The sequence below is a fragment of the Phaethon aethereus genome (assembly GCF_964289735.1).
Source record: "Phaethon aethereus genome assembly, chromosome: 18".
Taxonomy (NCBI): Eukaryota; Metazoa; Chordata; class Aves; order Phaethontiformes; family Phaethontidae; genus Phaethon; species Phaethon aethereus.
The window spans coordinates 7,707,749-7,730,783 of NC_138594.1; the positions used below are offsets into that span (position 1 = coordinate 7,707,749).

The 23,035-nt window shown below is 42.6% G+C and overlaps 1 protein-coding gene across 3 annotated transcripts in view; it reads right to left on the minus strand.

The window, feature by feature from the left end:
• Nucleotides 1-10,203: 10,203 nt before the first annotated feature.
• The window catches only part of SPAG9 (sperm associated antigen 9), a gene marked incomplete at its 5' end in the record, with an annotated part of 63,298 nt that continues 50,466 nt past the window's right edge, over nucleotides 10,204-23,035 (minus strand). For 2 of the 3 annotated variants that reach the window (XM_082008229.1, XM_082008228.1), the window contains 10 exons: nucleotides 10,204-10,804; nucleotides 13,471-13,608; nucleotides 14,409-14,585; nucleotides 17,251-17,364; nucleotides 18,361-18,532; nucleotides 19,667-19,815; nucleotides 21,027-21,094; nucleotides 21,610-21,690; nucleotides 22,230-22,352; nucleotides 22,462-22,657. In XM_082008229.1, coding sequence (XP_081864355.1) covers nucleotides 10,689-10,804; nucleotides 13,471-13,608; nucleotides 14,409-14,585; nucleotides 17,251-17,364; nucleotides 18,361-18,532; nucleotides 19,667-19,815; nucleotides 21,027-21,094; nucleotides 21,610-21,690; nucleotides 22,230-22,352; nucleotides 22,462-22,657 — 1,334 coding nt within the window. In that variant the 3' untranslated portion in view covers nucleotides 10,204-10,688. Of the gene's footprint in view, nucleotides 10,805-13,470; nucleotides 13,609-14,408; nucleotides 14,586-15,454; nucleotides 15,494-17,250; nucleotides 17,365-18,360; nucleotides 18,533-19,666; nucleotides 19,816-21,026; nucleotides 21,095-21,609; nucleotides 21,691-22,229; nucleotides 22,353-22,461; nucleotides 22,658-23,035 lie in introns of all 3 variants that reach the window. The other variant, XM_082008230.1, reaches the window with a different exon arrangement.

Below are 23,035 nucleotides of genomic sequence, written 5' to 3' on the forward strand. Positions count from 1 at the left end.
CTGCGACTTTACGTGCGTGCTTGGAAGTTCGCAGGATTGAGGCTGTTGAGCCCGGGGTCATTTTTGGGAGGAGTGTCCCTGACACCCCGAGCACCCCACAGAAGCCAAACGTACCCAGACAGTGGTTTCAGAGCTGCTCATCTAGCAGGTATATTGAGTTTGAAGCCTGCTCTGGGAGGCTCGATGCATGGCACGGTCTGGGTGCCCATCTTCGGGCCAGCAGCTCAGCTCGCGGCGTTTTGCTCGTCTCCGGTGGTTATCACAGCCCCAAACGGACCAGGACTGAATTGCTGTCACCAATAGAAAATGTTTAACATTCCTCAAGTGGGTACATTTGATAAAAACATTTAATTACTACACTTCCTAAAGCACCCCAGAAAGCTGTCGGGCAAATAAAATCTCTAAATAACCCCAAGCTATCAAAAGCCAATAGGTTCTTACACCCTCCACCACCATAAAACCCGCAGAGATAAAGATGCCAGATACTGACGCTATTTAAAGGGAGGGCGTAACATCGTGTCACCATGTGGTGATGTGGCGCTGGTCAAGTCCCTCCGTTACAGCACATAGATACATGGCAGTGCCTCATTTTTTGCTTGCGTACAGCTTTCCTCAGGGAGCATCCCCAGGCTTCCCGCAGAGTCCCCCCCCCCGCCGGCGGCATGAGGAGCTTTTCCCAGCACAGTGTTGGTGTTAGGAGATGGTCAGCTGGCTTATTCCAATCACACAGTATTTTTTATATTTGTAACCAGAAGCTATAAAAGCCAGGAAATGTGCATTTATGGCCCATAAAAGGCTTGCTTAGAGCTATGACCTACTGGCTTACGTAACTTTATTTACTACTGGTCCTGGATGGGGCTCCTATCCCAGCGCCCTGCTAAGCTCAGTTTGTAGCTCTTCTTTATTTGTTACAGACACAGTGATGTTGGGCAGTCGGAGGGTTCAGAGATTGGGGCTTGGAGGGTGGGTGGACACCTGCTCCGAGGTGCAGGAGAGCCGGGCAGCGCCAATGTTCAGCTTCTCATGGGGAACGTGGTTGCACCGAGGGGAAAAACCCACTCCAGTCTTGGCCCTTGGTGTTTGCCCCGGACACAAGGTGTTTGCTGAGAGGGATGGTGAGAATATTCCTTTCTTAGCACCCTTGCCCATCCTTTTAGGTGAAAGTGAGTCAAAATCTTTGCACGACTAGGTTCAACAAGGGGGGTTGCACGTGCCTCTCCGCTTGCAGCAGGAGCTGGCCCCAGAGAGGAGGCGACTGGGCTTTGCAGCTTCTCTGCTGCGATGCCGGAGCTGCGGGGATAACCCCAAAGCATCTCTCCGTCACACGCTGCTGTGATGCCAACATCACCTTGGAGGTTTCCCTGCAGATTCAGTCCTTGTCCAGCACTGACACGGTCTTCCATTAAGGAGCAACATCTCCTGCCACGCGCCAAATCTGCAGGTCCCAAGGCTTTTTTATTAACCCTCCAGGCTGGTTTGGCCACGGCTGCCGAAACGCTGCAGGCAGCACGCGTGCGGGCAACCATCAGCACCCACGCCGGGAGCCGACGGCCTCCGTGCAGCAGCTCCCACCTCTGGGCCGAAGCAGCCCAAGGCTGAATAATCCCAAACTGCGCCTGAACCAGCTGCAGGCCAGGACGTCTTCAGCCGAATTGCTCGGTGAATAACTTCAGTACCCTTGCGAAAGTCTCTGCCATTGCGCAGAGTGATTCGTGGCTGGAGGGGAAGGCAGGATTTCCAACATCAGTGATTTGTTTAGTTTTTGATGAGAACTGACCAGAGCTGCTCAAGTTCAGCACACCTGGGGTGTGAGATACACTGTAAAAAATGGAATTTGTACAAACAAGCGAGGAAACTGCAGCAGCTGCGGGGATTTGCAAAAACTCCCATGTCTCTTGTCCAAACACCAAAGCTTCCCTGGCATGCTGCAGACTGTGCCCGAAGGCCAGTATTTGGGTACAGAGCAGATGGAGGACCAGAAAGACCACCAGCGCTGAAAAACCTCTGAACCTGCCTGCCTGAGCCGCAGTTCTTGCGAACCATGACTACTTCAACTAGCTCTTCAGCTCTGGTTTTCTCTTCTGGGGAAGAGCCTGCGTATAGACCTGTATTTCACGGTGCGTAGATACCAACCTAAAACAACACTGAGCGAGCACCAAGAAGCATGGTCCAGCTTGGGATCATGCAACCCAGCTCCTCGGGGCACAAGGAACCCAGCAAAGTCTTCTTTAACCATGGGAGGAAACAAATTGTCACTTCATCGGCAGGGCAAGCCCAGCCAGGGCTGCTGGCCTTCCTCTTCACAAGATGAAACACTCCTTAGGACCTACTCCCATTTACTTCTCCTCCCTTTGCCTCGTTTAAGATCATGCCTTATGGTGCTTGCAAAACCCAGCTCACCGAACAGGAACACTTTCAACACCCAAGTGCTGCTGTCAGCCCAAAACGCTGCTGCTGGCTCAGACTTTGTTGAAGTCTCTTCATTTGTCCAAAAAGTTTCCTCCATGCTTCCTTTTGCACTGGTTCTGACCCCTTTGCAAGGTTCCCAGGCTGAATGGCTAGCGCGGGCACGTCCGGGGCAAGGTTGGCTGCCCAGATCTCCTCTGGGGACCCGGTACAGTGATGAACCGCCTCTCCCACGCTCTCTGTTGCCATCGCACGAGGGGGCTTAGATGGTTCCAGCCTCTCCGGTAAGGCCCGCGGCAGTTTCAGCTACTCCTTTGCACGAGGGTGGGCCAGTTGCAGGCATTTTGCTTCCTCGATGCCAAATAAATGCCTTTTGACCATGACAGCCCTGAGCCTCTTGCGAACTGGGACTGCAGCAGAGCCCAGACTGGAAGTGTCTGAAGGGCCGTAACTTTTCCCTGGAGGACCGGCCCCGCAGGGATCGTGGTACAAGCTCCACCTCGCCTCGCACCCGAGCACGCGCCACACACCCACTTCTCCGTTCACGGCTCCCAGCAGCAGTTCAACCACAGTTTGGCCCGAAGTTGTCATTTTGGGATTTATTGCAGATGCAGGTTGCTATGGTGAAATGACCTTCCGAGCACCCTGAAAAGTTCAGAGATTTGGCTGGGAAATGGCTCTTAAAAACGCTTGCAAAAGGTGGTCATCTGACTTGCTGTGTTGAGCTGGTGGCAGGTCAGTTCAACAGCACATCATCACCCAAAAGGCATCAAAAACTGCTTCCTTACGCCCGTTGCATGAAGTCTTTACTCTCTCCGGGTGTTTTATAGTGACGATACTGCCAGTCGGACATTGCCAGGGATGTTCCTGGTGCCATCTCCCTCTCTTGAGATGTCCTTTCTGATTTCCTCTTCCCACACATGGAAAACCACAGCCCCCGGCGGCCAGGCGAGGATGGGTGCCTCGTGTCTGGTGCTCTGAGTTTGCAACGCCACTGCTGGGGGCTGATCCTGCTCCTCCCGCACCTCCGAGGTCTGGCTGGGCACGGGGCTCCCAGCTGCGGCGTCCATCCTTCCTTCCCTGGAGGAATGAGACACCGGCACATCGGCAAAGGGCTTTTTTTTGCTAGCGAGCACCCACACAGTGTTTATGTGCAAGTGAGTCAACCGGCCTCTAATGGTTTTGTGGATGCCGCACAATTCACCTCTCTCTTATCTCAGGGATTTTCATTACCTTTTGGGCAATTTCGACAAGAATTCAGTTTTTCCTGCCCACGCACACATCCTGCTGTTCTCTCACTGAACACATCAATTAACAGCCAAAAAAGTCCTCAGCACCTTTTCTCTCCTGGATTCAGCCTCCCCCACCAGCCTTTAACACCATTTCCCAGTGCAATGACCTACCCCAAACCACTACCAGGTCTGGCCTGAAAGAATGAAGCTCTTCACACCTGACCCACGTGCTTCTCATGCCCACAGACATCCCTCTGCCACCCTGGGGAGCAGAAACCAAATGCCCCGAGCAAGCAGGGACGGAGCCGCGCACGGTACCCGCGTCCCTGCGATGGCATCTGCTGGGGCGCCCAGGCAGTGGCTGAAGAAACAGAAGTGGTGGAAGAAGCGTGAAGCTTTAACTTATTCTCAGTATTTACTACATCCAGATAAGTATCCAGAGGTATTCCAGCTGCCTTTGCAAACCACTGAGCTCTCCCATTTCCTGCTTTTTATTCCTGCTGGGAGGCAGACAGCTGCACCATTTTCCATCAATCCAGCTGTTTCCACGAGGAAAAAGCTGAGTCTTCAAGCCTGACAGCGTAGCAGACCTGCGGGTCTGCCCCGTTCTCGCTCTCTCCTCCAGACATTTGCTTCCAGCCGCCGTCAGACAGGACACCAGGACGCGTGGTCTGACCCGGTGTAACACCCATCAGCTTGCACATGTGGGTTTGTTTTTTTCCCCTCATTTAGGCTCCAGACCTGAGCCAGCCTATAAGGCAGGAGCCCCTGGGCACCGCGAGGTTTTGTGCAGGGGGGGGCGGCCGCCGCCCTCCCCTCCCCTGCAGAAAGCACCTGCCCCTCCCTCCCCTCGGGGCTGGAGCAGGGAAGGGGAAGGTCCGTGGCGAGATGTGAGCAGCACCAGCCCCCTCACCAGTGCAGCCAGACCCGCTGCTGGCTTTTAAGGTGCTGTTCTGCAGGGAGGGTATGAATTACGGGGGTCGTTCACGTCCCACCTGCAAAGCGGAGCGGGATGTTCCTGAAGGCTGGAGAAGCAGCAGGCGGGGGACGCTGCGAAGCCGCCGCTTGGCTCTTGCAGTGCCACGGAGCGCGCCCTCACGCTGCCTGGCCCTTTCCCACTGCCCAGCGTGAGCTGCTTCTGATGAAGGAAAACCTTTTCCTTTCCTAGGCATCAGGTGCCACGGGCTGAAGAGGTCCCAGGTCCGGAGCAGCCACCTCCAGCCCAACCTCTTGGCTGGGGCCGTACCGGAGACAGACAAATCCCCACAACTCGACTTAGCCAACCGCAGAGAGGTGAAGGGAAGGGAGAGCCATCTCCTGAACCCTTTGATGATCAAATGCACAGACTCTCCCTTCCTTTCTTTGACCGCTGACACGACAGCTTCACCTTGAAGATCTCTTAGAGGAAACCTGAACCGTGGATGTTGAAAGAAAGGCAGGGAGAAGAGGATACTCCAGCATCACGAGTTTTCCCTGTAGGTCTCCACGTTGTCTTTGAATTGTAAGAGCACCATCTTGTGTTTAAACACAACGCAGGCTGCGCCCGGCCCTGGGGGCTTCCATCCATCTTAGAAGCACAAGCAGATGGTAACGGGCAACAATCCGCGTCGCTCCTCATCGGCCCCCTTCTCACCATCGCTTCAGAGTGTTTCGAAAAGCAGGAAAACAATTCTCATACTTGGGTCTGCCATCTCAAAATAGCTTTTTAAAGGAGTTAACTATAACCACGCAAAATTGCGACACATCCCAAACACCACGCCGTGGAGTATGGTCCAAGGCCAAAAGACCTCCTCAACGCTTCTTTTACAGTAGACTTGAGGCACACGTGCATCAGAGATCATCACAATGCCAAATAGCATTTATAGACTGTATTGCTCAAAAGGCTTTTAAGTAGATTACAGGATGAGAAAAAAGGAGGTGATGGCAAAAAGAATCCCTCATTTTCATTTGCTATTACACTGTAGAAAAAGAGAAATTATCTCAACCTCTCTCAATAAGTTTGAGGTTTAGCTTCCAGCAAACCAAGTATTTTCCAATAAAGAGCATTCACATGGAACCATTTTCACTTCCTGTGTGATTATTAACATTTTATGCATTCTGATTTGAACACCCCTTTTTAGAGGAGACCAATACAACTGAGATAACATTTTCAAAGTCTGCTACAGAAAACTGTGAGGGCTTTTCCTACTATCACCACATTCATTGCCGAAGGGCCTGAGTATTTACAATGGCTTAAAACATCAGTCTCGAAATATAATTTGCAACTCCTTAACCTAGTTCGCTATTCTGTTAGCGCCTCTCTCAATACGGGATCTGAAAAATTAAATTAATTACTTACCCACAGGCCTGAGGTGTTGTCAGGGCTGCCAGAAGAGCTTCAACATTCCCAGAGTAAAGATTTACGATGCTTCTTCCTATTTAATACATACGCACACAGTCTTCACACAGTGCAATGATGTGACATGGACACATCCCGAGAATAAACACTGTTTATTCAGAACAGTACATCTGTTCTGGAGAGGCAGACATCTTGTGAGAAAATTGCAGTAAATGAGCATAAAGTTTTATTATTTTTTTTAAGCACCAAGATGATAAATTTTCAAGTTGGTACAACACTGGTAACAGGACACTTTGTGTTTTCTGAACCACGGATTCCCAAGTTTGCACATGCAAAGATGAAGTATTTGCATCCTAGAGGTATTCAAAAGCAACAACTTCACGTAGGTCCTTCACTACTGCCGAGCGAGAGTAACACCGGCTCGCACATTCGCACAGGCACGGGACCGGATGGCATCGCGGCCATGGCGCTCGGGGACAGCCTGCATTGCGCGGGGAGGGGGCCGCCCCACTCCATTACAAGGGTTAACCAAATACCTCCAGTGGCATGGCCACTTGTTAGATACTGATCGAGATAAGTTGCTGGGACAAACATGGTTAGAAAGTGGCAGATGAGCCAGGAAAAACATTAAAACCTGGCTCCAGCCAAGTGTTCTGTTCCTGCAGTGGGAAGGGGAATCTCTTGTCACCGAGTCCTCATTCTTCTGCCTTATAAACACACCATTTCCTTTGCTGCGCGGTAAGCGACCAACGTGCACTTCAGCGTAGATGAATCTTTGGTAAGGTGGTAAGAGAACTTGAAAAATAAATTCCAGCGCCAGCCCCTGTTTCATCTGGGCTGCAGTTAATCGGATCTCCTCTAGATTCTTACCCTACGGATCAGCGGGTCTGTGGGCCACCTAAGAGGCGAAGACAGCATGGCATCATTCGGGAGCCAGTCCGTGAGCAAAGCTTTTCTTCAGAGTTTACGAGCGCGCAGGATTACACTAGTTGTGGGTGACTCAAATATATTACTACCTGTAGTTATGGTAGTAATACTTGGCTCCTAGTATAAAATACCCAATTATTATGCCTTCCGATAGCATCAAACACTTTTGAACTTAACATGAGACTACAAAGAACACACCAATCCGATGCATGTTTCATATACATATTTATATATATTTCATGTACAAAGTTACATTCTGAACCCCATGGATTCAATAATAGAAATAAATACTGAAATAACTACACTGCTATATGAGCTTTTCCGCTCACAGAAAAGAAGCCTCAAGTTTTAACAGACAGCAAGTTTAACGCTGTAGTATCCATACTGGATTACAGAGGCAAGTAAAATTCAGCGTAAAGTGTCCAACAGACAAAACTTTCAAAAATTACAGACCATAAAATGTTTAAAATATATGTTTAAAAGATTGAGAAATGTGTATCAACAAAAATAATAAAGGAAACTTAATCTTGTTAGAGGGCGAGAGAGACATTTAGTGTATAGAAAAATGCTTTGAGGTGCAACATAGGTTGTTACAATATGGCATAACCCTGTTAGAAAAAAACATTTGATTTCCCTAAAGAACTGTATTTGAGTTTACCGTGTCTTGTTTTAGAGCAGGGCCTTCACAAGACCCTGCCTCAACAGGGTCACTTACAAGAGTGCTAAGTCAGGTTTAATCCTTTGGTAACTTTTATAATACTCACATGGAAATAAATATTCAGTTACACAGCATTTTAAAAGACACACGTTCTTTAGAACAGTTAGTATAATAAAACAGATTTAACATTTGTTTGTTACTAAGGCAGCCTATGATAAAGTGTCTACGCTCTGCCAGCTCTATCCGATCCAACGCAGGAAGACCTTTACAAGAAATGGACACTGCAGCAGCTTATACGACGCATTTCACCTTCACCATGCAAACACTCTTACCCAGGCAAGTAATGTGCTGCATATTTTGTGCTCGAAATGTTTCCAAACTATTAACAAGCTGTAGCTATCAAGAGATTTACTCCTATTTATATGATGCTTTAATCACGAGTGTATGCATAAACACATTCTTGAGACGGATTTGTAGGAGCGTACTGCCATCGCAATGCCTGGGGTTTTACGTGCTTTATTCACCGTTCAAAGCGACCTTAAGTAGAGTTTAAAAATCCCAGTGCAGTGCGGTGACAATAGGGACCCATTTAATCTACTGTACCTTAGGACAGGGGATAAAGTTTTAAAATGAGAAATACAGAGAAGTGCACATGCCCTTTATCTACACCCACAGTGGTACACAGTTCGCCTACTGTTTTCTTTAAAACCCTTCCACTTTCGGACACAAACAATCATTCTCTGAGAAAATTTGCAGGAGTTGGCCCACTGAGGTGACTAAAATGGCACGGTGGACCAGATACATTTGGCGAAGACCAGGTACGCCCTTGCCAGATTGAACTGCTCTATGTGATAGCAGTAAAGCCATTCGGAGCAAACAGCCCATCACTAATTACGAATAAAATGCTATACAAGAACCAAGGAACAGAATTGTGCGCTTTTTTTTCTGAGAACATGAGAATGTGACAATCAAGCAGTGAGTAAAAGCTTTGGAGACTGTGTTTTCCAACGAGAAAAAACAAGTAAATTTAAGAAAATGGCAGGAGAAGCGGTGAAACTGCACCACTCACAGTGACGATTCTGCACAACAGTAAAAGTTCAGACAGCATTTTTCTTAGACATCCAATTCATAAGTTAATTCAGATGTGCTTCAGGTTCAGCATACATGTCTATAAGTTTTAAATAGGTCTTTCTAAGAGTGTTTAGTCACTTTACTTTCTGTATAATTTTTAAAAAGCTTCCAGACTTTGTATTTAAGCCAAAGTACTTTAGGAGTGACGTTAAAGATGAATTTGGAAAGCAAATTATGAACAACATGCTCTCATCACTTTTGGCATTCTGAAGAGAAAAATACTACCAAGATATTAGACATCTTTAATAAGGATTTTTACTACATAGTTCATGTCCTAAATACATATTTACGAGAGGAACAGCTGTGTACAAAATATGTCGCTTAAAAAGTATTTATACATATAAATCTAACCAATAGACCTGAATGGAGTTTTTCTGGTTTATCAGCTATGATATGCATTTGAAAAAGCTGCCTAAATATATATTTACACAATAGACCTCAGCTAAATGTGTTCATTTAAAAAATTAAGAAAATATATAAACACATGTTTGCCTGATAGACCAGAACTGCTCCTATTGCATAAAAATGTTTAGGCAGTTTTAAAAAAGTGTTTCTATATTCACTCTTCTGAAACTGTTCAGTTCTCTCACATAATCAAGTTATTAAATTTCTCTGCCAATCTGAACAGAACAGTCCCAGCCTTTTGGGGGTAAATGCTGGATGTTTATTAAAACCCTTCAAAACTTGTACTTTCCAGAGACTAAATGAAAGAGCAAATCTGGGTTTTAAAATATTCTGAAGTACAGAAATGACGACGTGTTTAACTTAGGTCTGATACTGATGTAGGAAATTCAATGTAAAAGGAAGACAATCTTCAACTCACACTTATGGTTAAAAAAATAGATGGTGAGTAGACAGAATGTCAGCCTCATATTAGAGTCTCCAGACTTTCATCATTTACTCAATCTTAGTGTTACCTGCTAATGTTGTTACTAAACTTTTTTTTTTTTTACTAACTTGGGGTATACAACTACAAAAAAATTTACGTTTTGTACCTAATTATCTGGCACTAAAGTTCCTTTACAATCTCACTTGGGCAGAATGCATTTTTCCTGTACACTCTCGTCTTTTCTCATGCTCTAATTGAGGTCTTTAACCTTCACACATGTAGTGCCTCATGAGTTTGACCAGCTAGGCAGAGAAGGTCATTCTAGTGCTTAGGACATAAGGAATTAAGACAAGAAAAGAACAAAACATGTCCCCTGTTCAAGAATTTTACAGTTATTTTCAAATTCAAATTATCCTAAGAATACCCTTTGGAAACCGAGTTGTTCCATGTCAGGGAAATGGGAAAACACTACGCTGAAAATTGCTCATTATTGAGGGCAGCAGTTCTCAAACTTTGAGTTTTGACAGTGAAATCATGTAATTTTATTTAAATATTGTCATCTTAATTCCTGTACAATCCCCTCCCCCCACCCCAAAATTCTGATGAACATAAGTTAAACCGTATACACTACGTAAGCAAGATTTTCCAGGTTTGAAAACAAAAGCTGAAATTTACAGTTTGCTTTAGCCCTCAGTGAGTATTTGGACGAGTCTTAATAATCCATTTTATAATTTGTTAGTTTTTTAATACTTTGGGACTAACTTCGCTGTTTTACTCAATGCATTATACAGTGAAATGAAGCTCAGTTGTAATAAAGCCGAACTCAAGTGAGACTACCAAAGAAGTGAACTACATTAGATTGCTGTGGTACAGTAAAACTAATGTCTCAGTTGCTTACTATGGTGTGCACACCAGTTTTGAGAAAGATCTGATTTCATTATACTGTTCCATGTAACACGGGTGCAGTAAAACAGCACAAGCTAATTCCTGTATAGTTAAAGGTATGACAGATTTGCAATATAAAGTTAAACAGCAAAGAAATGCTTCAACATCGTGTAGTGAAACAGGTTTCACAAAATAAAAAAAACATGCAGAAGCGCTTTTTTTCTTTTTTTTTTTTTTCTTTTTTTTCTTCTTTTTTAAGGTCTCCAGCTGCATCCTACAGGCTCACTCACTGCCACACATTACTTGCCACACTATCAAGTGACTCCTCTCAGCTTTGGCTACAGAAGGTTCAAGTTGTAGAGCTTCTCCAAGAAGTTCAGATTCTCCACCTTCATCACCTGAAAAACAACAACTTTGATTCAGGCAGACAATAAAAAAAACCAGTATTAACACCAAATGCAGGAAGACAAGTGACATCTAGGTTTACAAGAAAAACGCTGTAAGAGACAGTAGTTGCCATATGCTCATATAAAAGCATATTCAGGATTATGAATATATACATTGCAAACAAAGTCTGTTGCATTATTATTTCAGAGCCTAGTATTCTGATGGTCATACTCTTCAATTCTAGCCCCCTCCAATTAGTTTAAGTATCCATCTTCTACACATTTCATTACTTAACAACTCTTTGAGGTAGAGAAACAACAACCTAATTTGCAAACGTGAAGTAGCTCCCAGGCAGAAGTGGAGATGGTTATCTCCAGAAAGGGAGATGGAGAGCTCCCCTGGTACCCATACAGGCTGGGGGTGAAGGGGTGGAGAGCAGCCTGGCCGAGAAGGACTTGGGGGTACCGGTGGATGAAAAGCTGGACGTGAGCTGGCAATATGCGCTCGCAGCCCAGAAAGCCAACCGTGTGCTGGGCTGCATCACAAGCAGCATGGCCAGCAGAGCGAGGGAGGGGATTCTGCCCCTCTGCCCCGCTCTGGGGAGACCCCCCTGCAGTGCTGCGTCCAGCTCTGGAGCCCTCAGCACCAGAGAGTCATGGACCTGTTGGAGAGGGTCCAAAGGAGGCCATAAAAATAATCAGAAGGCTGGAACAGCTCTGCTCTGAGGACAGGCTGGGAGAGCTGGGGGTGTTCAGTCTGGAGAAGGGAAGGCTCTGGGGAGACCTTACTGCAGCTGCCAGGGCTTGAAGGGGGCCTATAACTAAGATAGGGACAGACTGTTTAGCAGGGTCTGTAGTGATAGGACAAGGGGTGATGGTTTTAAACTAAAAGAGGGTACATTTAGACTAGATATAAGGAAGAATTTCACAATGAGGGTGGTGAAACCCTGGCCCAAGTTGCCCAGAGGTGGTTGATGCCCCACCCCTGGAAATATTCCATGTCAGGTTGGACGGGGCTCTGAGCAACCTGGTCTAGCTGAAGATGTCCCTGCTCATGGCAGGGAGGTTGGACTAGGTGCCCTTTAAAGGTCCCTTCCAGCCCAAAGATTCTATGATTCTGTGGTTATGCTACGAGAAAGTGCGCTAGCATAAACACATAAACCATATAAAGTGCTCTGGAAACAAGAGCAGTGATTGAGCACAAGTGAGCCAATGCAACATTCACGTCTATGATGAACCTTTCCCCTTCTTTCATCTTGTTCTAGTTATCCTAGCTTGTCACAGCTCTGCACACACTGGCACAAGACCGCCTTAAGCCTACTCTCCATTACTGCTCTTCAAAAAAGAAGAGCAGTTTTGTAACTGCATCTAAACTCGGCGACATGAGCTGACTTGGATCAAAGGTGACAGAACCACTAAACAAAATTGCACGTAGACAGTAATGAAGATCAATACAGAGGCAGTCTTGTGGTACAGAATGTCAGTTTAATTGGATGAAATAGGAACTGACCTACAACTTCAGCAAGGTTTGAAGTCACAGTTTGGCTGGTTTTCTGGTTAGACTACTCTGGAGGTCTGAGGAACCTAAACATAGAATAGCCTGAACTCGCTCTTGAGCCAGTTTGCTGCACTAATGTGGTAATAGCTGAGCTAGTGCAGCTACAGTACTGACGCTGAAGTTCATGGCTTTGCATCATGCCACAAGGACAGCAAAACGCACATCTGGTATGTGGCTATACCAGCTTGCTTGGAACAAGCGCAGAGCTCTTGATACTCACTTCCGTGTGGCACAGAATTGCCTCAAGTCCTGCCTCCTGCGTAACTCCACTGGGGTTACCAGCAGGAACTTGTTTTTCAGTGACTAGTGGGATGACAGAATTTGAGCTGGCCTTCATGGGTTTTCCTTTGTAGTGGTTTTTGTGGGGTTTTTTTGTCGTTTGATTTCTTATTTTTGAAAAAAAACTGTAGACAGATTTCAGCAAAAGGTCAAAACCCGGTCTAGGAGTTGTAACTCCTTTTTATGCACTTCTTGTCAAGGTCTCCAGCTACAGATTGTAAGCACAGGACCACAACCACTCTCGTTTTGTTATGTTTCCCCAAAAGCTTCAATTAAAAAAAAAAAAATGTTTACACAAAAAATCTTCTATGGGTTAGATCATGCAAAAATGCTATTCAAGAAAAGCAGTGATCAAAATAAGAACGGCATGCAAAGATAACAGTGAACTACTTTTTCCCTTTTCACTCAAAAATGAGTAAATTTTAGTTTGAGTGTTCTTCACCTAATACGTGACTTTTTTTTTTTATAGTCAGTCTGTATATTTAAGTAACTAAGGACATGTTTTCCAGCAGTTTGAGACAGAAGACTACCTATCAAAGTAAGACTGAAAGCATCAGCAAAGGTAAGGTGGTAGATGGTAGATGACTCCAAAGCAGCGTTTTAAATAAATGTTTTTACAGACTAGTCTCAAAGATCATGGTTTGATTGGGAGAAGGGGAAGCTGAAGGTCTGTGTGTCTGGGACAGAATAAAGACACTTCTATCCTCGCACTTGCTTAGTAAAAACTATATACTGACTGATCACACAGATGCAGTCTGCAGTCACAACAGACGTTATTATACAGTTAATGACCTTTCAGTATGGAAGGGGTTACAAATGATTTTAGGCTCAGTTTTCTTACCCATTCTGAAGTCAATATATCCTTCGCCACCACTTATCACCAACATTGATTTTAAGGGACTCTGGTTCGAGGACTCTTGGGCTGGTTTATCAGCTGTTACCTCTGTTCCACCACTACTCTGTGGGCAAACAACCTGACCTAGATTAAAAACAGAATACATTTTTATGCCACGTCTCACCGAATGACACCACCTCTATTTGGTCACTGGATGACATACTTAATGCCTGATAATACACTTAACTTTGGATTCTAGCATCTCTTCAGCGAGGGACAGAAAGCTAGCTTTGCTCCAATTTCATCTCTTTAGAGAGATAAAGAATCCGTTCAGGTCAGTTCAATGGAACTCAGAGAATTAAATGCCTCCTGATAGATTTCCCAGCACAGGCATGCAGATCTAGACAATGTCATTGAAACAGACTTAAAGACTTTCAGACACACAACTGAAATGATTCAGCGCATGTCAGACCATTAAGTAAACTTCAGTCATTTACTTCCAGCACACAAGGTGCATGCAAGCACTCAGAGGGTATTCAACCAGCACTGCAGCTCCTAGGAAATTTCTAGTTTTTTCAACTGAGATTCCTTCCTTTGGGGGTGTCTCCCTTAGTAGCTCATCCTTCCTGCAGGATATCAGACTCTTAAATTGGACCTTCCATCAATTAGCAGTTGACTGCCTTCTTAATAGGCAGGTACTGACTCACCACAGTTCCTTCTTCCCAGATGGAAGCGAAGCACTTCTTTCTTTGTGACCAAACCTTTCTCCTCCCATTAAACAATATCGCACTTAGGAATCAGACAAGTCTTGTGAATGAAATATAATAAATTCCTTCTGAATGTACTATTTCATACACTTGCTATCTTTGCCTAAACACTATGTTTAACTAAGCAAAACTTAACTTAATGAAAAAGAAACTTCATTTCCCCTCACAAAACCTTACCAGGCACTGCGACAAAGAATTTAACAGCATCACGGTGCCCATGGAAGCACAGCTGCGCGTGTGCCATTGAACAATACGGTATGAATGTTCCCGGAGTCACTTTGTCGCTGTTTTCATCACCATATACACGTATTACACTCCCTGGACGGTTTCCGGAGCCTGCTGCTGCTTTATTAGCTGTAAAAGAAAAGAGGTGTTTTCTACTTGAAAATACAAATTACAGAAATGATTATTTGTTAAGAAACCTTATGGTACCATCTAAAAGCTAAAGCCAACTTAGATAAAAATGAAACAGGAGGGCAGCAATGCCAATTCAAGACAGAGCTGGAAAGAAAAAAGATTGCATGCTTCGTTATTTTAAGTACATCAGAAAATGGAGCAGGATTCTTATTAGTCTAGCATAAACACCAGATTTTAATATCCTACTTTTGGAAAAAAATAATTTATCAAAGGACTGTATCTTTCATAGAAAATAAGTACCTCGAATATGTTTCGGTATGAGCAAATTCAATGTACTTAAACATGTAAGTAAAGACAGTTCCATTCCAACTAATCATAGGGTATCCCCTTGCCAGCAAAAATTCTCTAAAAATAGCCACCTGTGGGCATTAAGGAGCTACCCTATCATAATTCTACATCTAGTTTTTACTGAGAAGTTTTAAAATCCATTAAAACAGAGAAGTACTCATGCTAGACATACAAGCCATCTCCATTCCAAAGACTATCAAAGTAGTGAAAGAAACAGTGATTTGTAACAAGACAGTAAATGATGTGGATTAATGACAAAGTTGTAAGATATGATATCACATTGGCTGGAAGAAAAACAAAGTCTGTATGACAGTTCAGCTGCAACACAGGATGATATACTAAACTGCTGAGCAGATTGGTGGCCATTTAGCAAACAAAAAACTGCTGCAATGCAGTAACTGCAAGTGGAAAAACATTTAGGAACATACAAAGGGTAAATCTATAAGGAGTGGGAAACAGCCTCAAAGTGGCTATTAGAAGCCTGAAAATAGATTTTTTTGTTCAGGATCTGCACTTACCCCTCAGCCCCAGTAAACGTCCCTGGTGGAGGATTACAGCTAAAGTGAGAAAGGAGGAAAGGGGAAATGGATAGGTATGACAGTAGAGGAGAAGGATTAATGAGAACCCACCACTCTTGCATTTTGGTTTTTGATAAGGTAGAGCTTAAAATTTTAGCTCCTAAAAAACAGCAAATATCTAATTATAGAAGATTCAATAAAAAGTCAAAGAACAGCATCTTGTTATAACAGTTTCAGTACAAAATGGACATTGAAAGCACTGCCACTTTCACGTGCTTTATCACTATAAAGTTTATTATTGATTAGCAACGTTTCCCCTTTCTCGCTTTCCTTGGCAGGAGGCTACCAATACATAACAACTCAAGTTTTCAAGTGCCCTTTTGAAACATCATCTGCAGATCTAGAAGGTGCCCTGCTATTGAGACCCAGGGAACCAAGATATGCAATTGCTTACGCAGGGATGTGACTGTCTTTGAAAACCATGAATATTTGTAACAAGGATTCTCAAACCCACTACCAGGCTACCCACAAGCGGTTGTTCCGATTTGCAAACAACTAACAAAACTGAAATTAAACTGAAGAGCTTTAATAGGGACTTTTTCATGTCCACTGCTGTTTTAAAAACTCCGCTGGAAACATTACATTAAGCTTGATGCAAATTAAGAGCTATAATTTTTGAAGGCACGATTTAAGCTATTTCAGATTTATGATAGGAAGTCTGTCCTTCCTTAGTACACTCATGCAATGCAAAAAGAGACATTTACTGAATGGATGTACAATGTAATGGAACAGTATGAGAAACAATGCAGGTATGTGCTGTTCAACAAAGCAGAAACAACATGAAGAGTTTTTACTATTAAGTTACCCTAAATTTCCTCTCAGACTGTGCTACTTTCTATATAAGAACAGTACAATTAGGACTATCAAAGTGCTGTGTTTTATTTTCCAAACCTTCTGTCCATGCGTTTTAAGATTAGTCTCAAGTACAAGTGTCGGGTGGGGGTTTCTTTGTTGTTGTTGTTGCTTTAAATGCAATCAATTTACACACAGACTCTTCCCAAGCTTTACCTATTTTTGTTTTGCCCTTGAGATGGATCATTCCCTCCTCCCAAGGTTCAACTGTCCATGTCTGAATGCTTCCCCTCCCACCCCTAAATAGTTTCAGCTTATGACAAGAGTTTGGGGTCTGTTATTAAGAAGATACCTGGATTTGCATTATTGGAATTTTACCTAGAAGTTAGTGCTGTATTTGTAGAATGTGTTTACAAACTCCTGTAACTTTGAACACGTCCTTTAAAGCGGCTGGTTCTACTGCTGTTCCAGTCCCTTCTAGCAGCTTTGTGACAAACTCTCAAGAACTAAAGCCAATCAAATTGTATTAGCAACAATACGAACTTGCTCAAGCAAAAATCTACTTTGGTGATCATATGGCAACCAAACCCAACATTGATTAGAAAACCAAAGCCATCTCTTACAAGCAATAAGCTTCTATTAATGCTGCTAATGCTCATAACCACCTCTAAGGCTTCAATGCGTCTCTTCCATTCAAGCCATAGCAACTCTGCTCAAATTGAAGTACAGGAGATTTTGGCCATGGGCTTTTTTGCTTAGAGTAATTGTATCGATGTACACAGTAGGTGCTAAACATCACACAGGCCCAATTTGTTATAAACCTGAAAGATTCAGACCTGGCAATAAAGCTTTCTACCCATTAGCAAGCATCTGAATGGCGTTTAATATTCTCTTTTTGTGTCTACAGCATATTGCACAGTGCTATTCATTTATATTTTACTTACTTTCTGTTAATGGAATGGAGATGATGACACCATTTCCTGTTCCTACCCATAAACGATTACAAGACACCATAAGAGCTGTGATTCTCACAAATGAGAATCCCAGTTTACCAGTACCTAAAAACAAAAGATGCTTTTCATCAAAAATTATGAGCAAGAATAATTTTAGTTCCATAACAGAGAATCTTAACTCCAATTCCCAGATCACGCGAACAAGTAATTCCCTCCCACTTCAAACAGAAACAAGGCAGAGGAGTACATTTAAGTTGTAAAGACAACCTAAAAGGCTAAAACACCCTGTTAATTAAGTTGTGAACCTATACAGAAAGAGACTAACATGAACTGTGAGAAAAGCACAAAAGGTATGACAGCTCCAGAATACTGCACAATAAAATCTTTTGGGGCTTAGAGCACCAGGGCATTTTTTTTTTTTTTTTAAAAAGTGAGTTTACAGGGGTAAGATAATGGTTTCTCATCTCTTAAAATTAATTTCTCGTCCATTAGCACTACGAGAGGAGCAGAAGTCTGACCAGCTAAGCACAATGGCACAGTAGTTACTTGTGAAGGATTTCTCGTGGCCCAATTACGTGTATTTGTTGTGTTACGTAGGTGGTCAAACTGCTCTTACATAAACATTAATAAAAAAAAAAAATCAGAAAGTTTATTAGCTTCAATAACAGTTAAAATTTCTATTTTTCATTTTTATTTTCTTGAAAAAGAAGAAATTTTTCCAGGCAAGTAATGGATTCTTCCCACTCTTAGATTTAAAAAAAAGAGGCATCAGTACAGTAAAAAAGAAAAAGATTTTAGCATCTCTATTGCTTCCTGCCCAACCCAGTTACCATTTTCCTCATTAGTTCTGAGTTTTTAGGGGCACCTTAAACATCAGGTAGGATCAACAGACTGTATCAGAAGACCTATCATCCTCATCGTGCTTTACAGACTGATTTAGGCTTCTACTTCCAGATTCAAGTTTTCACTAACACGATTTGACTAGCCTTCAACCCACCCTTCCCCCTAGTTTGCAGTGAGAATTGCCTGATCTGTAAAAGGAAAAGAAAGCTCCAGACAGCAAGAGGTGTAAGAATACAACAGTTTTTCTTATCAACTTACCTAGCATTTTGCTTACATAAGGTTCAATGTCCACATCTTGTAGGTGCTGATACGTGTGCGCATGATAGAGGCGCAAGGTGGAGTCCAAACGAATAGACACCCATACCCCATCACCCACCCATGCCAGCTGTCTCACTTGGCTTTCTCTTCTTGGGTGTGCATCAAATGATTTCTGCAAAAGATTGGGTTTTAAATCAGAAGATGAAACAAAGGAGGGTAAGACAGACTCCTCTGTTACTCTTACACTGTCAATACTGGCAATTTTCTTAAGTCATCTGCTGCCTTCCGGTTTGCAAGATCACTAGCAGATACAGTTTTTCAGTTACAAATACCATACGATCCTGGTAAAGTAATCGTAAAAATGCTGATTCCCTTCCCTACAGTGCGATCTCAAAGCCATAGTTCCCTACTGTGTCTTCATTTACATATCCCATTCCAGCCTACTCTGGCTTCTGTCTCCATTTTAACATGGAGCTTTTTTGACATGAGGTCCTCCAGCCACAGCACAAGATACATACGCCCAAAAAGTGTTTTTCTTCCTAGTACTGTCAAGCCTTGCTCTAACATACAAACCTGTGCAAAACACAGACTATCCACCAGCAAAACAGTTAATTACACTGTTGTACGACTTCCTTCATTTACCTTTTTCCATGTATACAGTCTTCACAAAAAGAGATTATTAACTGGGTGCTTGATATTTTCAGAAGAGCTGAGCAGTCAGCCTCAAAAGGTCTGGCCCACGTCTCAGGCCAATTAGTAGAAGCTGAATATTAATACTGCTAATGGCTGTCAGAAACCTTAGCCACGTCCTGTGCTTGAGAGTTGTCAGGTACACATACAACACTGCGGAAACACCAGCTTACACACCTGAAACTATGCTGTAACTGGAGGGAGAGTACATTGAAGATCAACGCTTACGAACCTCTAAAGTATGCAAAGACAGATTACAGAGAAGGTTACAAGCGGGTGGAGAACAGTGAGGCATACGTGTAGCGAATGAGCTGGGAGCCTTACAAGCTTTGCGCAAGGACACTTTCCTGTTCCTGGCCAGCTGGAAGCGGAGAACTAAACCACCCCCAAACTGCTTTCAATAAATGAGAACTGTCTCATCATGGCTTAACGTCTTCCAAAACAATGAAAACATCTTAAAATATAATAGTATTTCCCAAGACAAATTTGTTTGCCTGCTTGTTTCTGTACTGATGAACAAATAACTGTTCTCTGGAGTTACTCTGGAGTTCGAGCTGTAGCACGAGATGGTATTAAAACAAAACATTTAATTATTTTAAAAAACATTTTAACTTGCCTCTATTTTCATGGCCTTTGGTTGAACAACATAGATTTTGTTCCTGTAGCCACACCAGACTTTGTCATGTACCACTGTCATGCACCTTATCGAATGATGTGGCCGACCCAGGTCTAAGAGGTGATAGTTCGTCAAATCCCACTGACCATCTTTAAAACAGGAAGAAAAGAAAAAACAAAACAAAATATAGGTTTAAAAATCCTTTAAAAGCACAGATGAATATCTTAGCAGTCTAATTTTTTAAAAGCACTGTAATAATCTGGATAAGGCAATACAAATTTATGGCTAGGCTCCTCATTAAAAAAACCAGCAACTAGTTTTATGAACTACCAACATCCCAAGTAGTACTTTGTTTTTACGTAATAAGGTTGTACAGTGACTCATGTTCAAAACATGTCTAAATATTTTTAAAACCAGCAAGTTACCTAGTGCTAAATGCTTTACTTGGATAGGCATCCGTATACATTACAACAAGCAACTACCCACACAGTACAAAGCACTTGCTGCTTGACTGAATATAGACATGTTGGCCAGTGCACCAAGATTTCTTCAAATATGCTGCAAGATCTTAAGAGTGGCACCTGAAATCTACTGAAAGCATACTAAATTTGGTCATTCAACACCAAGTAAAATTCTTCTGTAAGCTGAGCTAAACCACAGATCATCACTAACACTTACTCGAGATCCTTAAGAGATTGTAAGCCACTAGAGCAAGTTTAAAAACAAACACTAAAGCCATAACAACTTCTTCCCATATGCATCTTTCACAATATTTGCATTAGTGCTGTGCAACCTCTTTAATTCTTCTAAATGCTGAGCACAGGGATTTAAACTCCACAAGGAAAAGAACAAATGAATAGGGAAGCTGTGGGAAGAAGCCAACAGATAAGTTCCAGTTACTCATAGTAAGACCTTCCCATCCAGGTCCTTATTCTGGAGGCTGAAGAATGGAGCTCCTCCAGGAGTGGTTTGGGCAGAAATTCTGAAGGGATGCTTACAAAATTCTCATTGAAGGACTTGGCCACAGACAATTATTAACACTACTAACAAAACAGAAGACAAGACTATTGAGCATGATGAAAAAGCAAGAGATGATGATCAGAGCGGACTATCAACTGGCTTTTCACTATTTAACTCAGACATATCCCATTCTCCTTCTCAGAGTAAGAAAAAATTCCAGGAATGCACCAGGACAGTACAAAAATGGTACTTGAAACTGCAACTAAAATACTAGAAAGGTTTCTCAAGACAACCTGTGAAAAGGCCATTGGGGAATACATTTTCAGAACACTAAGTGGCACATTTCTTTCCTAAATACAGTTACAACTTCACTGGTTTCAAGATCTAATAGAATGCTTACCAACTCCTCGGTGAAATATTGCTAGTGTTCCATCAGCTAGTGCAACTAATACTATTCCTTTTACATGTCTGGGAAAAGAAAGGAGGTACAAGAATATACACTGTTAGACTGCATTTCTCAAAATGCAAGTTTAAAGTAAGGTATAAACATTTTATATTTCAGCATTTTATATTCACATTAACCCTAGTGTTTTGATTTCTGCAAAATAGCTCAAGCAAAGGGACAGTAACAAGGAGTCAAAATCCAGTTTAGAAAGCTTAAAATACATCTAGCTACAATGCCTGAAGAAAACATCAAGGATAACAACCTGTAACTGTTTTGAGTATACAGCTACCAAGACTACCAAGTATACAGCTACAGCTTATCATTTGAGCTACAGCATTTTCAACAGATACCACTGATATACTATCAAGATTCCTCCTATTTTCCTTCCTTCATAAACAATTTCTACCCCCCCTCAAAGAATATGCATGCATTTATGTCAACTGACATTGCCAATATCCGAGGAGGAAATATAAAACTACTTTGCAAGTATTTTAATAGGAATTCATTATGATTTACATGACATTCTTTCAGGACTTACACAATACTGAGAATAGAATCTTTAAGTTTAATGGCATGAACACACTTCCTCCACTGGGCCACTGACGAGTGAACATACAGGCTGCAAAAACAAATCAGGAGAGATTAAAAGCATTAAGAAAGGTCTGCTAGACAGGAAAAAACAGGCAACCCCCCTATAATTGAAATCCACAATTAAAGGGAAAATCAGTTGTCATCTTTCACTGAACACTACATCTAGTCTGAAAGAATGAGCTACATGAGCAGCAGAACGGTTTTTCAGATGCCTGAAACATTGCCAAGTCCTTTGCAGATGCAGATGCAATTAGAAGGGCAATATACTTTTCTAGTATAATAGAATATTGAAAGTTACAGCATTATCAGACCATAACAATTTCTTTCACAAACAAACAAACAACTTTTCCACAGATAAAAGTGTTATGTCCCAGAAAGAGCTTGCTAATCACCCATACTACTTTGAATTCTGTAATGCCTAAATGTAGCAAAGCATACAAAGTTTAGGCTCCCTTGAGGGCTTCTTGCACTTTATCTTGACTCAAGACAGTCATCAGCCTGTAGATACCAGCAGCAACTTCAAAATATTTTTTCCAAATAAATCTAACAAGATTAGCATTTTCTTACCATCCATTCTGTGCTCCAAGCCACATCGTTGGTAAAAGGCTACTCATTTTTTGTGCTTCTTCTCTCACTAGATCTTGCTCATTCGGCAAGACTGCAACATCTTTATATAACTCTGACTCAGTACTGAAAAAAAACCCAGTTAAAATACATTTAATAATGGGCACAGATTACTCAGATTATAACCTATGTTTTGCTTTTTAAATACATTTTAAGATGTATGAGGACTATGTACCTAGGCTGGTACACTGGAGATGCCTCTGTTGTATTCTGCACTCCCAGAGGATCTGTAAAGACATGCTCTGTGTAGACTCCAGTTTGTGCGATATCAGCTGTGTCTTCTCCTGTCCCTGCATTGACTTCTGTTGCTTCTGTTGCCTCCTCCGCTGTTGGAATGTTCTCATCTACTGAATTACTTTCAGTTGCAATATCTTTGGAACAAAAAAAATTGAAAAACTTAACAATCGCAAGAGAATTCTCAATTGTTTAAAACAGACAGAACATGATACTTAAAACTGAAGTGAGTATCTGTAACAACCAGATATATGATCTGGATTGTGACTATCTCATTAAAAAACCCAACAAAACATAGCGCAACCTACTGGTTGGGTACCAACAAGTGTCAAATGCACTTTAAGTATCAAACCAGTAACTGATGGCACAGAGTAGCTTTAAGGGATTAACTAGAATAGCGGTGAAATCCAATCAGTTAAAAAACACAGCTATAGCAACAGTATTATATGCCATAAGAAAATAAATAACGTTCAAGTCCAACAAGCACATATCCATTAACAATCACATCACCATGC